This window comes from Acomys russatus, chromosome 23 (genome assembly GCF_903995435.1).
Source record: "Acomys russatus chromosome 23, mAcoRus1.1, whole genome shotgun sequence".
Lineage (NCBI taxonomy): Eukaryota > Metazoa > Chordata > Mammalia > Rodentia > Muridae > Acomys > Acomys russatus.
The window spans coordinates 46,311,446-46,329,050 of NC_067159.1; the positions used below are offsets into that span (position 1 = coordinate 46,311,446).

The window sequence follows — 17,605 nt, forward strand, 5'->3', positions numbered from 1 at the left end:
ATTCTAGCTCATCAGTGTGCTGAGGTTTCAGTTAGGGACCTTGTCGCAAAAATAAGGTGTAGAACCGGAGAGGAAGGCACAGAGTGCTGACCTCTGTCCTTCATATTCGTGCACACCTATACATAAAAATAATCAGTGATAATAAAATGCACAGCTAAAATATTTTTAGTATTCCCAAATAGCTTACTACATAATTCAATGCAGAAAAACATAGAAGAGGTAAAAATAAAAACCTCAATATGTATTTCTTTTAAGTCTTCTTACAATAAGGGGAAAAAACACAGTGGAAAAAAAAACCTAATGAGTAGCACTTAAAAGTTTCTGGTTTAATAGTTATTGGTGGAAAAATAGAAGGACTGACTGGCCTTGTGGTTGTTCTTGATTTGCTTTCTTCAGCTGTGTTTTGTTTGAGACAAGGCCTCACTGTACAGCTCAGGCTGCCCTGGAGCTCATAGAGACCCACCCGACTCGGTCTCCTGGGTGATGGGATTAAAGGAATACAGCATCTTGCCCAACTAAGGATTAATTCTTTTTTTTTTTTTTTTGAGTGCGGCATCAGAGCCACATGTTATTCTAGCTAGACCTCTTGGTTTTATGTCCCTACCTGTCAACCCTCCACATAAGAGAGGTTGCCCATGCTCCAGTGCTTAGCCCTATACCCACGTGCATATGGCAACATTAATTGGATTCAATAGTGTGTGTGTGTGTGTGTGTGTGTGTGTGTGTGTGTGTGTGTGTGTGTAGCCTCTGGCCATTCTCAATCTGATCTTTCTGTTTCAAGCTTGTGGCTCAGGATGTGAGTCCTGAGCTTCCTGGTCCTGCTATCATGCCTGCTGCTTGTTCCCATGTCTCCCGGCCTGAGAAGACTCTCATCCCTCAGAAAGCATAATCCCAAGTAAACCTTTTCTTCTCTAAGATGTCTTGGTCATGATATTCTCTCACAGCAACAAATGCACCCATGCAAGCAATAGAGATGAAACTGGAAGGAAACGCACGCGTCACGATGTAAGGACCTATGCAGGACTGTAATATGGACCCAGCTCATCATCCTAAGAGCAACAGTTAGTTAGACACTGAAGGGATTTAACGAGGTCACCAAAGTTATCAACCTTTGATCCATAATGAGGCCAAGTGATTGTTTGGAGAATGGATTGGAAAAAAGCCAAATAGATTAACAAATTAACTAATATACTTAGATTAATTCTTGTGTATTAACTTCATGTTAACGATGTGTAATTAAATTTGAGTTTTAATAACAAAGCTCCATGTAGTACTGTCTAACTGAAATATAATACATATATAATTTCAAATTCTCTAATAGCCTCTTTTAAACAAGGAAAGAAAAACAAGTAAAATGAATTCCAACAATACATATCATCCATTATACCCAAAATAATATTATTTCAACAAGTAATCAACATAAGAGTATTATTAGTGCAATAATTTACATTACCCTTTGCATTAAGATATGTATTTTATGCTAAGATCTTGTGTCAATTCAGACAATCATATTTCATGTGCTCAGTAGTCCTTGGGGGGGATTGTCATAGTGAAAATTATAGTTATAGTGACTTCTCAAATAGGAGAAGTGCCATTTTGCCTCAAGTTATAAAGACCACAAGACTTTTAGGCATCGTGGGAATTTTTGAACAGTAGCACTACCATTCACCTGTCTCTGCTCGCTGATGGGGGATGCAATGCAGTCAGCGACTCCAGCTACCGTGTCCTCTCTGACATGATAGACTAACTGTATCCCCTCAAGCCGTGAGCCAAAATAAACCCTTTCTCCGTGGAGCTGCTTTTGTCAGACATTGTTTACAGTATCAAAAAGAGTAACCGATACACACTCCATGACTGCATTAGTAAGGGCAAGCTAGAGACCTGAGACAGGGTAGGCTCCTGGGAAGATATGGGGGTGACTCTAGCTGAGACTCTTAACATCAAGGGATATTAGAGACTGAAGTGGCCACCTCTTATACCAGGCAGGGCTTCCAGTGGAGGGAGTAGGACACCAACCCACCCACAACACCTTCAATCCAAAATTTATCCTGCTAACAAGGTACGGGGATAAAAATGGAGCAGAGATTGAGGGAAGGGCCAAACAGTGACTGGCCCAACATGAGACCCACCCCATGGGAGAGAGCCAACCCTGACACCATTAATGATTCTCTGCTATTCTTATAGACAGGAGACTGTCACAGACGTGAGGATAAGTCGTGGAGGCTTTGCTTGACAAAGTTCCTGAGACCTCTGACTGTCCAGCATAATCTCTAGACACCCTGAGGCTTTGCTTGACATAGTTCTAAAAATCTCTGGCTGATCACTACTGCCCCCTGGTCCAGGTATAATGTTGTTTAGAAATCTGTTATTTCTCCTTAAACTGTTTTGGTTTTTTTTTTTTGTTTTTTTTGTTTTTTTTTTTTTTTTTTTCCTTTATTTCTCAGCCCTTAGAAAATTCATACAGGGAAAACTTTTTCCCATAGAGAATGTTGAAAGAGGGCATCTGGCCAAAGGCTTGAGACAATGATAAAGTCTTTTGCTCTGACTGTGAGCACCCAAGTGGAAACTGCATGTAAGAAAGTTAAGACCTGGGCTTAACAGTACCTGGATAGACACTGTTAGCTATAGAAATTTTTCTTTAGAATCTGCTTTGAGAGCAATTTGAGAGCTTTGAGAGGGTGGGCTTGGAATGTTATGCCTTACAGATATTTTATAATAGAGGACCTCTTGGCAGTTAGCCTAGGCGTAGATAGCACACCTGTTGGTCTGGGACTGAAAGTGGGTCAAGTTTTTTCTTTAGAGAACATTTAACTCAAGTTATGTTGCTATGACCACCTTGTAAATGCATTGGCTTTAGCCCTGGGAAATTTATGATTAAACTTCCCTGTGTATTGTTTAAAAGATAACGAGCAGGTTATGCTGAGCATTGTTTGGAAGTTGATTGATTTTTTGCTGTATGCTTTATCATAGGTTATGCAGAACTCCGTATTTCTTTGTTTTCTTGCTCTGCTTATTTTTTAAAGGCTCTATTGATTGTGAAAGAAGAAAAAAATCATGATGTAATCTTAATGAAAAATTGAACTTCACTTTAAATAAAGTACTGAGGTTGGCCCATGGAATTGGTTAGTTAGATAGATAGATGGAAGACGGGGCAAGCAAGTAACAGACGTAAGAGAGTAAGCTAGAGTGAGGTGAGGAACAACAAGAGAGATGGATAGATGGGGAATGGCAAAAAAAAAAAAAAAAAGGCAAGCAAATAACAGACATAAGAGGGAGAGCTAGGGAGAGATGGGGAAAGCAGGAAGAGAAATAGATGAGGAACAAACAAGCAAGAAGATAGAAAGATGGGTAACAGCAAGCAAGCAAGATAGATAATTAGATAGACAGAGAGATAGATAATTAGATAGATAGATCGCTAGATAGATAGACAGACAGACAGACAGACAGACAGGAAGCTAGTAAGCTAGTAAGCAAGCAAGGAACAAGGAGCAAGGAGTCAGGCAGACAGCAAGGAAACACCAAGCAGGACGATAGTTACTGGACAGACAGACAGCAAGCAAGACAGAGATGGAGATTGATAGAAAAATTCTCCTGGGATTTAAGACCTTCAGCTTGTACCACATATGCCTTAGTCTCTGAGTATTTCTTTTTCCTCCATTTCTCAACCTCTCTTCAACAACTAGATCCTCTAGTTAGTTGTTCAACCAACGGTTGGCTTCCCTTAACCAGCCGTTCACCGCCTGCTCACTTCTCCCTACCGTGGATCCTCCTCTCTTCTCTCCTCTTCTCCATCCCTGGAGCTGGTCTTGGGCAGTGGCAGGAGAGTAGCATAACTATCCTCTGAGAGGCTCCGTCCAGCAGTGGATGTAAAGCCTCACAGCCAAACATTAGACAGAGCTCAAGGAGTCTTGAGGACTCCACAAGAGTACCAACAGAGTCAACTAAATGAGGGCCATGGGGGCTCACAGAGACTGAACCACCAACTGAAAAATGCATTGACTGGACTTAGGTCCCCTACACATATGTAGCTGATGGGCAGCTTGGTCTTCATGAGGATCCCCTAGTAATTAGAGTAGGGGCTGTTTCCCACATGGACTCTGTTGTCTGCTTTTGAATCACTTTCCCTTACCTGGGCTGCCATCTTTGGCCTCCATGGAAGAAGATGTGCTCAGTCCTGATAAACTTGATGTGCAAGGGCAGTTCGGGCAGGGCTCTCCTTTTCTGAGGAGAAGGGAGGGGGGAAAAGAGGAAAAAGTTGGAGGGCAGGACCAGAAGGAGAGGAGGGAGGGGGCTGTTATTGGGATGTAAAGTGAACAAATAAATAAATAAATAAATAAATAAATATTTTAAAAGAGTAACTGATACACCCCCCATGACTGTATTAGTCAGGGTTCTTTAATGGAACAGAAATGAAAGATTTTTGTGTGTTTGCGTAATTAAATATATACTTAATGTATATTTTAACATATATTAAAGTGGGATTTATCAGACCAGCTTACAGAAAACAGTCTTTGTAATACAACAATGGCCATTGCCTTAGTCAATGTTCTATTGCTGTGATGAGACACTATGACCACAGCAACTCATAAAGGAAGCATTTAATTGGGGCTGGCTTACAGTTTCAGAGATTTAATCCATTATTATTATGATGGGAAGCACAGCAATACACAGGCAGACATGGTGCTGAAGAAGTTGAAAGTTCTTCCTCTGGATCCACAGGCAGCAGAAAGAGAGAGCCACTAGCTCTGGCTTGGGCCCACACCCGATGACATACTTCCTCCAACAAGGCCACACCTACTCTAACAAGGCCACACCTCTTAATCCTTTCAAATAGTACCATTCCCTGCTAACCAAGCATTCAAATACAGGAGCCTGTGGGGGCCATTCCTTTTCAAACCACCATAAGCATGTAATGACAGCAAGACCACCACCCTGGTAGTTGTTTAGTCCTTGATGCTGGGTGTCTCCACATTTTCAATCTGGTGCTGGAATTCTGGAGAATCTCCAGAGAACTGATCTTCAGTCTGTATTGGAATCTTGAAGAAGTTTTTCTAACACCAATGGGGAAAAATGTCCCAGCAGCAGGGTTGTTGTAGGATACTGTGATCCCTGAGATTGTGAACTATAGAAGCCAGTCTTTTGTTTGTTGCAGTTGAACCCTAACAAACCCTTAACCCAAGAACTTTCTGTTTATTGTAAACAGGTGATTATGGTGTGGTTTGGCCAGCCCTAACACACACCTTTAATCCAAGAACTATCTTATCTGGACACAGGATTTAATAAAGTTAACCCTAGGTCAAGAGGCAGAGCAAGAAACCAGCTGACAGGGATTAAAGAGAAGGGATTTTGAGTTGAGGGGTGTTTAAAACAGCCTAGAGAAATAGGGGGAGCTCTTTAGATTTGAGCTTTGGGCTCTTAGCTTTGAGCTCTTTAGCTCTTCAGCTCCTCAGCCTTTGGCTTTTTGAGTTAGCAACGCTTTGACTTTGGATTTTTTTGGTCTTTTCCTTCTGGGCTGTCAGCTTAGCTAGTGAGCCTTTGGGGCCTTTCCCACTGGTTTGTGAGCTGAGTAGGAAGGTCAGCTGGGTGCTTTCCTGCCTTTCTTAGCTAGCAAGTTTTCACTCTAGCATCTGGCTCCTGAGTCTTTACTGGTAAAATAGAACGTTTGAGATTTCCATTTAAATCAGCAAAGGATAGATGAGCTGAGCATGCAGAGTGAGGGCAAGCAGGCAAAAAGCCGAATTTCCTCCTTCCATCCTTCTCTTTGGGCTGACAAGATTTAGCATGAATATTCCTGATTAATAATAATAATAATAATAATAATAATAATAATAATAATAATAATAATAATAATAATAATAATAATAAAAAATCCTACTTAAGAGTATCCAGAAGTTTGGCTTTTTGTTTGTTTTGGATTTCTTTGTTTTTTGTTTGTTTTTTTTTAAGTATACGAGTGTTTGCTTGCATATTTGTATACAGAACATATGCTTGCCTGTTGTCCTCAGAGGCCAGAAGAGGGCATTGGGTCCCCTTAACCGGAGTTACAGGCAGTTATAAGCCACCTGATGTAGGTGCTGGGAAACTGGCCTCTGATTCTCTGCAAGAGCCACCAGCACTCTTAACCACTGAGCCATCTCTCCAGCCAGAGCCTGCATTTTAGTTGGCCTGAGGTGTAACCAAATTGACAACCAAGATCAGCCATAACAATGACAAAACCAGTAATGCATGACCACTGACCCAGCATTGCAAAGGATACTGGAAGGAATTCTACACACAGAGAAGGAAGAAACGCCTCACAAAGCATTAAGAGTCAGGAAAAAAGCAACTATGATGAGAAACAATCGTTCAGTTGGCATCACCGGTTGCCCTCCCCTCCCCCACACGGTCTGGTAAGTCCTACTTCTTCCTGCAACCTTGCCCCCTCGAAGGAAAGCCTCCACATTCCTGGCATTTCTCAGGACTGCCTTAATGCCCCCTCCAAGCCCAGCAGGTGGCAGACACATCATCTTCCTTTACTTGCAATCCTTAAAAACCTCTGCTCACCACAGTCGAGGGGCAACGTGTTCTGGCCTCATCCCCAGAGGCTGCTGAACTTGCCCAGGAGCCTCAGTTACCCAAGAAATCTGCCCTTTTTATACTTTTAATCTGGCTCCCTTGGCTTGTTTGTTCAGCAGAGATGACCAATAGAGAACTGAGAGAAAAACCGAACCATTCAACTCAGTGAAGCAATGAGCTCCTAAATGAGTAAGGGAACAAGAAAAAAAAAAAAATAGTGTTTAAACAAACCAAGACGACAATGAACAAAATTACAGGAATCAGTAAATACCAGCCAGCAACAAATCTGACTGTAAATCATCTCACAGATTAGGAAGGGTGGATGACTCCTATGACACCAGCACCTGGAAATCAGAAACAAGAGAATGAGAAGTATTGTAACAAGGTCAGAAGAGCCTGTCTGATAAAATAAAATAAAAAAATCTACCTCTCCAATAAAAAGATAAAAATTACTATATCAAAACACAAGACTCAACTGTTTGTTGTTTTTAAGAGACATGCCATTGGCATGGACAAAAAAGTGAAAGGATGGAGAAGTGCGCACCAAGCAAGTGGATGGAGGGGAACAAGCGAGAGAAGCTGTTCTTATCAGCCAAGTAGAATGCAAGTGTCTCAGAAGTGACAAAGATCATTACATATTAACAAGGGAAAAATACAGTGAGATGACAGAATGACGCTCAGCATGCCCAGTTTCATAAGCGAAACACTAATGGGTCTAAAAGGCAGATAGGCAGCAGTACATTTAGTACATCGCTCTCCATAACACATCGACCATGCATGCAAAATATGAACAAAGAAGCTTCAGAGTTAAACTGCACCCCAGATAAGATGGACTTGATGGACATCTACTAAGTACCATATCCAGCAGTTACAACAGAATGTACAAACTTGTCAGTAACCTAAGGAACTTCCTCCAAAATAAATGTGTCCTGACTATAAAGCAAGTCTTAACAACAACAACAACAACAACAAATTAATTAATTAATTAAAAATAAAAATAATTTATTTGATGCTATCAGACCGTAATAAAATAAAACTGGATCTTAATAACCAAAGAAGCTATACAAACACAAGAAAATTAATATTTTTCTTGAGCTCACCACTGACCCTAGATCCCCAGTGCTGCGCTTCCTTTAACAAGGCCACACCTACTCCTACAAGGCCATACTTCTTAATCTTTCCTTAAACAGTCTACCAACTAGGAATGAAGCATTCAAATATATGAACCCTCAGAGCCATTCCTACTAAACCACCACAGGCACATGCTATTAAACCTGGCGGTGGCCTGAGTTCAACCCCTGAGTGATAGAAGGAAAGAATTGAACACAAATTGTCCTCTGATCTCCACATACGCACTGGGGTTCTCTTTCATGGGTACACACACACACACACACACACACACACACACACACACACACACTTAATGAATGAATACAACTATAAAACATAACTCAAAAAAGGCAAATAAATTGAACAAACAATTTTCCGAAGTACAAATGTCCAATACACTAGCCAAACAGCTCATAGGTAAAGGTTCTTGCCACCCAGTGCTGCCAATCTGAATTCAATCCCCAGGAGCCACATGTAGGTAGGAGAGAACTGATTCCACGATGTTATCTTCTGACAATGTGCACTGTACCATGTATGTGCTCGCGTACATACATTATACACAATACAATAGTAGATAAACAAATAACATCTTAAATGGGCAAAAGATAGGGGAAAATGCATCCTTAGCCATCAGAAGAGTTCAAATCAGGGTCCATTAAGATTCCATCTTATAGCCAGACGTGGCAGTGCACGCCTTTAATCCCAGCACTTGGGAGGCAGAGGCAGGAGGAGCCCTGTGAGTTCAAGGCCAGCCTGATCTACCTGAGTTCAAGGAGCCAGAGCTGTAGAGAGACTCTGTCTCAAAAAGAGGAAGGAAGGAAGGAAGGAAGGAAGGAAGGAAGGAAGGGAAAGAGGGAGGGAAGGAGGGAAGGAGGAAGCTGCCCATTCATGTTGATTGAAACATTATTCACAAAAGCCAAGATATTGTATTAGCCTAGGTGTCTATCAAGAGATTAACAGATAAAGAAAACACATATACATACATACACACACACACACACACACACACACACACACACACACAGAGAGAGAGAGAGAGAGTATTATTTGGCCATTAATTAGAACAAAATATGTTATTGGTAAGAATATGGGTGGAACTTCTGTAAGTGATCCTATGTACTAACGGGCTCATCAAGTTGGACTTTGGTGGAACCCTTACTTTGGTCTGTTGTCGGTTCCTTTCTGAGGTGAATAGACTTTTTTTCACTTCTTGCCAGAAACACAGTCATCCAACAGCAGGTCCCAGTTCGTCACAGCCATGCGCCAGTGTGACACTCACTGGAGCCGCTATAACATGAGAGCACACACTGCATGACTTAAGCAAAGCAATTGTTATTTTCTCAAAGCTCAAGAAGCTATAGAAGTCCAAGGTCAACCGCTTAGCAGTTCCTGTTGAGGCTTCCCTGGTTGGCAAACAGAGGACTTCTCAGGTTTCAGTAGTCCTTCTGTACCCGTTCATCCCACTTGGTGTAAATTCCCTCTTATTTTAAACACATCAGTCAGATTGGATTAGGGCACATTCTAATGGCCTCGTATGCCTTTTAAAAGCCTTTTCTCCAAAGATAGTCAAAGTTGTGAGGTGCTAGGGATTAAGGGCTTCAGCATATGGGTATTAGGGGATACAATTAGCCTGAAACAGCCAGAGTTTCAGCTGTTGGCTGTAAATCTTTTTGTAGGTGATTGCCACGCATGGTTTCATGTAATCTTTGCAGGAGCAGACAAGGTTAGAGCTTCTCTTCGGCTTCCTCCTCTTCCTTCTCCTGTTTGTTCTGTTTGGAAACCGGGGCTTCCTATGTTGCTCTGGCTGTAGAAACTTGCTTTGTAGACCAGACTGGCCATGAAGTCACAGAGATCCTCCTGCCTCTAGCTCCTCAACACTGGGATTAAAGGCATTTTCTAAAGCCAGGGTCCCTAGTGTGTATAGGCGAAGAGAAACAGCGTAGACCAGTGATTCTCATTTAGAGAAACATGGGAGGATGTTCCCTATTGTCTTACATTATTAGACTCATCCTTAATACCGATTAAAGTGGGTCAACTGATTTAGAGATTGTGATTTCAGTTCCCAGGACACCAATTTTATTTATTTATTTATTTATTTATTTATTTATTTATTTATTTATTTATTTATTTATTTATTTATTTTTGGTTTTTCGAGACAGGGTTTCTCTGTGTAGCCTTGGTCATCCTGGACTCACTTTGTAGACCAGGCTGGCCTCGAACTCACAGCGATTCGCCTGCCTCTGCCTCCCGAGTGCTGAGATTAAAGGCGTGCGCCACCACGCCCGGCTCAGGACACCAATTTTAGAGTCCCAGAAAAGTGACGAAAAATCCCGCTGGGTCACAGTGGGCGTGGTCTCACCTGGCTCTAAGGGATGGGACTGTAAAGCCGGAGAGCCGTAAAGAACCGTAAAAGTCGTGAAGAGTCGTGACGCAGGAGAGTTGCTTTACGGCTAACCCCCGCTTCCATTGAGCGTGCGAGCTTGAGGCTTGTGGTTTGCACACGTGTGGCGCTGTCGGTGACTTGTTGGTTGGCGTGATAGCGCCGCAGTGAAGAACGGAGTGGCAGCTTCGGCCTAGACTCGTGAGCTGATGGAATTTGCTGCGGGGAAGGAAGAGACTGCGGGAGGAGATCCCCAGAGGGTAGCTGAGGGGGCGCGGCCGAGGCCGGAGCCTGATGGGGAAGGAGCGAGGGATTTAGGTGGGACCCCTGAGGCTGGCGCTGGAGAGGAGAGGAACGGACTGACAGGCATTAAGATCGCAGAGGATGCGGAGGAGATAAAGATGGACTTAGCTGCGGTGAAGCAGGAAGTAGTGGACTGGTCCGATGTAGACGGTGGCAGTTCGGACAGGCATTGGGTAAAGCAGGAGGTGGAGGGCGCGCCTGAGGTGAAGGATGAGAAGACGGGCGTGCTGGAGGTGAAGCAGGAGGATGGTAGCCTGGTGGTGAAAGAAGAGAAGGTGGAGGAGCCGGAAATAAAAGCAGAGAACGTGCAGGTGAAGGAGGAGGCGGACTGGGAAGCGGTGAAGGAGGAGGCGGACTCGAGCGTCAAACAGGAGTTGTTTGTTGATGAGACCGTGAAGGAGGAGCAGGCGATGGGTGGAGTGCATGTGAAAGCAGAGGATTGCCTCAAGAGAGAGGCCATGGAGGACACGACGGTGAAGGAAGAGCGTCAGACGAACCCCCGAGTGGGCTGCAAGAGGAAATTGGCTATGTCAAGGTAGGGCAGGGAGAAAACCCAGAAGGAACATAGGCTGTTGGGTGAAGGAAGTGGGGTTAGTTACACTCGGCAAGTCTGAATGATTGTGGTGACGTCAGGCTTGGTGACGTTAGATGACAAAGTCTAGGGCTCTGTGTGAAGTGGCAGTGTCCCCCTGAGGATGGTCAAGTCACGGGGTGAAAAGGCCGGGGACCAGGAGACCTTTGTGGAACCAGATCTTGCCTTTTCAAGAAAATAGGAATTAGGAGACATCTGATAAAAAAAAACCAACAATTTAAAGGTCTTGTCCTACTTTGTTTTGCTGGTTTTCGACTATCGAAATGTAAACACACAAACTCTCCATGAATTACAAATTTAAAAACCACCAATTCATGTTATTCTGTAATTACAGTAGAAAAAAAGAAGTAAAAAAAATGAAGTGGTGATGTATATGTGTGTGTGTATTATTGAATTGCATTTCATTGTAAATGTCAATTTTAAACCATTTTATAACTTTCAATGGCAGCTGTCACATACTTTATCAGAGGTGCTGACTAATGTTTGATTTGCCTTGACTACCAGCATTCAAAGATTACAGTACACAGGAGAGTTAGTTTTTGAGTATTACATCACAGGTGCACTTTTGCAGGTGTGAAACTTGTGGAACAGAGGAGGCGAAGTACAGATGTCCACGCTGCATGCGATATTCCTGCAGGTAGCTATGTGACACCCTACCTTAACCCCTGCCTCTGTGCACTTCTTACTGCGGATGTAAAACCACCTACTGTTTGTTTCTTCAGTTTGCCCTGTGTAAAGAAACACAAAGCAGAACTGACTTGTAATGGAGTCCGAGATAAAACCGCTTATGTCTCGCTACAGCAGTTTACTGAGATGAATCTCCTAAGTGGTAAGTCAGCGTGTGCAGAACGGTCGAGCGCTTTCTGGTCCCTGGCATCTGTCACTTGCTAATTTTTCCATTCTGAAATTACAAGACTATAGATTCTTGGAAGATGTGGCAAGAACAGCAGACCAGGTTTCAAGAGATACTTTTTTGAAAAGACCGAAGCACAAGAAATATGTAAGTATTTCTTCTGATCTTTCCAAGTTCGAATCTTTTCCAATTGGTTTACTCATCCTCGCATACTTCAGGTGGCCACTGGGATCTGGGGCTATTCTGGTTATTTGAGACAGATCCAAAGCACCACCTGTGAGGAGTTTGTATGTTAGTGGGTAGTGGCCAAGGTGAAGAGTCAGGATGTGGTGAACAACAGATACAACTTCTGATGGGTTTAAGTGCGTGTGGCAAAGTAAGATGGTTCAAGAGCGTAGAGAGCGGAATGGTGTTTGAGGGCATGGGCTGACTGGTCAGAGCATGGTTTTCAGCACACTGAGAGGGGACAGGAGGCAGCCACCTTCGTGGTGTGAAAGGGACAGTTGGAGACATTTGGAGGAAACTCTTCTGGATAGAACATAAGCACAGGTACGAGCCTGTGACCTGGCCATTGGGAGGGATACATAGCAAGGCTTTGACTCAGCAATACGGGGGATGGCGTGTGTGTGCTTGGGGGGCTGCATGGGGCAGGACAGCTGAAGCCTAGTGAGTGGGGAGAGATGCTAATCATAGGCTAGAGAGACCTGTAAGAATTCCCACGCATCCTCAGTAAACATGAAACCACGGGAGGGTAGGCGTGGCGATGCCTTTGCTCCGCCTTTATTCCAGCACTCAGGAGACAGGTGAGTCTCTTGAGTTCCAGGGGCAGGAGCGGTTGTCGGGGGGAGAGCCCACAACAAATGCAGAGTTGAGAATGCTTAGTCTCTAAAAGAACTCTCTTGAGCCTCGAGATGTGGCTCGGCAGTTAAGAGAACTTGCTCGTGCAGGGATCGTGGGCTAGACAGATGTACAGTCCCCTGTGACTCCAGTTCCAGAGGCTCCAGTGCCCTCTTCTGGCCTCCAGTGGCACCAGGCACACACATGATGCACATACCCACATGCAGGCAAACACTTACACGCATAAAGTAAAAATAAGTTTGTTTGTTTTTTTTTAAAGATTACTTTTGTTGCTTGTTTGGTGTCAGGGAAATACCAATGAAAGACGAAAGCATGAGGAATAGTGGAGGCGTGTATGCCGAGTGAGAAACGGTGCTGGCTGTGCTAGGCTGTTAGAAATAATTGGAAAGTGGTGTGATAGTCAACAGAACCCTCTGTCCTGACACTTAGTTTTTCTGCTCTTGCTTCCCTCAAACACTAGGAAGTTAAAGCTTAACAAACTTGTGTAATATTTGGCAACTGAGAAACTCATGAGTGCTGTTACTGAATCAGAGACGATCTTAGTGTAGAGTTAAGATTTTTAGTACCTTTCACACACTTACATTACCGGTACATAGATGATATTACACATACAGAAAGTTACTGTGTAGCAGTTCTTACAACTACTAAAGTTAAATTAGACATCACTAAATTCTATTTTTCTTTTTGTTGTAACATCCAACATACATTTTTTTAAAAAATCGTAAAGTGCAAATACAGTATAATGATTAATGATATGATGGAAATCGGTGTAACTGCCACTGGGCCTGGGATAAGAACATTCTTGGTTTCACTGGAGTTCCTTGCCGACCTCTGGTTTGACACACTGACCTAATCCTCTCTCCACAGGGTTGTCTTAGAAACATACCTTTGTCCATTCTATTGTTCATATGCTTTGAATTTTCAGTAGTAAACAACCACAAATCACAAACAAAAAAATCCTGCTTTTAAAACAGCCCTTTTGGTTTTGGATTCTGGTTTGTCTGTGCATTTACTCTTCTACAGTCTTCACCTAAACATGGAATTCCTTTGTTGTGATGTGTTCATGTCCTTAGTTTGACTAAATGTTAGTCGAACTTACTACTGGCTTTCATTCTGGCCAAATATGTGTAAAATTTAGTCTAGCTTTTAAGTTTTCTTTTTTTTTTTTTTAAAGTCTGATTGCTGTGGTACTGTATTGGGCTTTACTTTTACAATTCTTTTGAGAAGAAAGATCTTTTTATTGGACATTTGAATGTCCTCTTTTGTGAGTGCATGCTTAAGCCTTTTGTTCATCTTTTTTTGTTCAGCTTTCTGTCAGCTTTGCGAGTCAGTGTGGATGGGTACATGCCATGGCATATGTGTGGAGGTCAGAGGATAGCCTCTGGTGCTGCCTTCTTCTGTTACCTTAAAGAGACAGGATCTCTCCTCCTGTCTCTGGCTCCCATCCCTCAGTGGGAGAATGGGATAGCAGACTTTGCTGCCACACAGGCTTTTTGTTTGTTTGTTTCGATGGTTGCAAGCACAGTTCGTTATGATGTGCAGTGGGCTTACACACTGAGGCATCCTTGGCCCTTGAGAACTGTCTGTCCTATTATTTATAAGAATTCCCTTGGTTTTTAAGGACTGGTCAATGCTTGATGGAATGTTATGAACTATTTGTGTGGTTTATCTTTTCACTCTTGATGAACAACTTTCTTTAGTGTGAGCTTTATCTTTTGCTTGTTTCCTTTATAGGTATCAGCTTTCCAGGTTCATAAGGAAGTTCTTTCCTGGACACATCAGCAGCACTGCCTTTTGGGTGTCCCGCTTTGAACCTAACAGTTTCTACTTTGAAGTTACACAGATAATTGTTCTCCGAAAACTTTATAGTATTACAGTTCACATTGTTGTCTTTTCCTAGAATTTGTTGTTAGTCTCACTGAAAGTGAACGTGCCGTTTAATTTTCCATATAGATAATCCCTCTTCATGGCACCATTTCCTGGAAAGGTCATCTTGTCCTTCCTTGCCACAAGTTCACCTTTATCATAAGTCAGGCAGCCATAGAACAGAAGCTTCAGTCGGGTTCCACCCTGTTACTCTTATCATGTTGGTCCATTTATCTATCTTGCATCTCTGCTACCCTCTCATTTATTGTAGCCTGCTTCGCTCAACATGTGGCCTATTAGCTTGGAAGAAATAGAGTTTCAGCTGGGCATGGTGGCACACGCCTGTAATCCTAGCGCTGTGAGTTCCAGGCCAGCCTGATCTACAAAGCAAGTCCAGGCCACAGGGCTCTGTTACCCAAAGAAACTTTGTCTTTAAAAAAAAAAAAAAAGAAGTACCAGGCAGTAGTGGCACACGCCTTTAATCCCAGCACTCCGGAGGCAGAGGCAGGTGGATCCCTGTGAGTTCGAGGCCAGACTGTTCTACAGTGTGAGTCCAGGACAGCCAAGGCTACACAGAGAAACCCTGTCTTGAAAAACATAAATAAATAAACAAACAAACAAATAAATAAAAGAGACTAATTGTAAACATTTGGCCTTGTAACAGATTCAACCAGCCACAAATCAGAACGTTTGGGGTGAAAATTCAATTCATACTGAGTAACCACAAACCTTTTTCTTACCATTATTTGCCACATTACCTCTTGACTACTATTCACATAATGTTGGGCACGAAGATTTGTTCAACATAGACAGAATTACAAATGTCCTATGCAAGTATTACACCATTTTTGTAAGGGACTTGAGCGTCTGCAAAGCCTAATATCCATCATGGCTCTGAGGGACGAGAGTGTGTGCTCTCTTAAAGTCAGGTTAGTGAGTGTGTTGCTTAAATCATGTCTAGCTCTCCTCACTTACAATGTTTCTAGTGAGTAAAAGCCAGGCGTGGTGGCATACACCTTTAATCCCAGCACTCGGGAGGCAGAGGCAGGCGGATCGCTGTGAGTTCGAGGCCAGCCTGGTCTACAAAGTGAGTCCAGGACAGTCAAGGCTACACAGAGAGACTCTGTCTCAAAAAAAAAAAAAAAAAAAAAAGCTAAAGGACTTTCGGCCCCCTGTGGTTAGGTTAGTTTTTGCTTGGTTGATTTAAAGCCAAATTAATACATGTGTCAGGAGTTAGTTCTTTGACTTCTTTACCTTCTTCTAAGCCGGTGGGTCACAGCCCCTTTGCGACCTTTGGAAAAAAGATTTACACTACGATTCATGCCAGTAGCAAAGTTACAGTTATCGTGGGTCGCCATAACATGAGGAACTGTCTTAGAGGGTCGCAGCATTAGGAAGGTTGAGAAACGCTGCTCTAAGCTTTGTCCGTGCTTTGCATGGAGTTTCTGTGCTGTGTTTTTCCTTGCGTGTCACGGTAGTGTTCTGTCTTGAGCAAGTACTTATTTTTTTGGGTTTTTTTTTGCCAGCCCATAAATGCTTTTAAGGCATTTTAAAGTATATTTACTTTACATATACATTTCTCCCGTTGCCTGGCTATGTTTTCAGTGGAGAGTTCACTTTATAACTGCTGCCATCACTGAGCCCAGAGTCAGCTGACTTACAACATGACATGTCATTCTTTTGGTCATTTTCTTACTTAGCTGGTGGTCGCTAACCCTTTCCCATGGACTTAGGACCTGATCATCAAACTTTGCATTACAAGTTTTAGATTCCTATCCATTTAGCCAGAAAACTTGGTTTTCCTTTTCTTGGAGTGATTTTTCTTTCTTAACTCAGTAGCAGGCTCAAGAATCTCTAGTTACCTCCTTGAGTTTAATAACTAGTTCAGGTTAGAAGAAGCTGTTTTTATATCCCATTTGTATCCTCTTTGTGTGGCCTTATTTGATTACGAAATTTAAGGCATTCTAAAACTAACTTATGTTTGGCTTTGTTTTTAGCTATTCTTTATGAAGAATCGTGCCCGAAAGCAAGATATTTACTTGAGGCTTCTACCTAATGGATTCAGCAAGAGGAAAGAGAACTCAACAGTTTTTGACCATAGGTAGGCTTCTCGCTTTCATGCTTTTACTGTATAGCTGTTGTAATTAGATAAGGCCAACCTGTAAGGTTTGTTTGTTTTAGAACACTGTTAACAAGTGCCGTCTATAAACTGTTGCTGGATGACAAGAGAAACTGATAAATTGCATGTTCTACAACTAGTGAAAATTGGGCCATGTAGTGTGCTATCCTGCTGTCCTTTGAGAAGCTTCTCAAATGTTGATGTACAAAGCAAACCAGGAAAAATACTTGTACGTTGGCATTTGATAGCATGTGTTGGTGACAGTGCCTTACCAGTCCTCATGACTGGGTTGGAATGTGAGAGCATGTGTTTTTAATGGCACCCAACAATGCTAATGGCTGGGAATCCTGCTTTTAGTAATAGTGTTGTGAAGTTTTCTCTGAGACCTAGAACATTATGGAAGTATTTGGAGGCCTTAAATTCAAATCTAGAAAGGATGATAAAAGCTAAGTTCCACTGATTAAATCAATTCCTCCTCACTCACCACTTTGTACCTTGATATAAAGTCAGAAACTCTGAGAGACTTCCTGCCTTGTTAGCTTTGTAGAGTGATACCCAAGCTGGTCTCACAGTTCTGACTCAAGTGATCCCCACCTCATGGCAGGAACATAACAGCGTGCACCCAAAGTCTCGGCTTTATAATCTGGGAGGAACTAGGTAAACTGTAGTGTCCCTTTCCAGTTTACTATTCCACAAGTCAAAAAATTAGACTCATCAGAATTATCATCAGTATTATTCTAATAAAACTTCCACCATTTCAAAAGATGCTATGTAATTACAAAATGACAGTATTCATTCAGTTTGTGTTTTAAGACATAATATTAGTGAGATTGACTTTCCTTGCTCATGATTGGTTCCCAAAATAGAGTAGTTACTTAATTTTATCAAATGTGAGATTTGCATACTTTGAAACTGGTATACTGAGAATTTGGCATACTTCAGTGTACTTTAGCGTAACTGGTTTGTGCA

The 17,605-nt window shown here is 42.4% G+C and overlaps 1 protein-coding gene across 1 annotated transcript in view; it reads left to right on the forward strand.

Annotated features, from left to right (window-relative positions):
- The first annotated feature begins 10,089 nt into the window (after window positions 1-10,089).
- Znhit6 (zinc finger HIT-type containing 6) overlaps window positions 10,090-17,605 on the forward strand; it is a 38,097-nt gene continuing 30,581 nt past the window's right edge. The window contains exons 1-5 of the mRNA XM_051165613.1: window positions 10,090-10,883; window positions 11,512-11,577; window positions 11,663-11,769; window positions 11,855-11,940; window positions 16,515-16,618. Of these exons, the coding sequence (XP_051021570.1) occupies window positions 10,255-10,883; window positions 11,512-11,577; window positions 11,663-11,769; window positions 11,855-11,940; window positions 16,515-16,618 (992 nt within the window). The 5' untranslated portion in view covers window positions 10,090-10,254. The remainder of the gene's footprint in view (window positions 10,884-11,511; window positions 11,578-11,662; window positions 11,770-11,854; window positions 11,941-16,514; window positions 16,619-17,605) is intronic.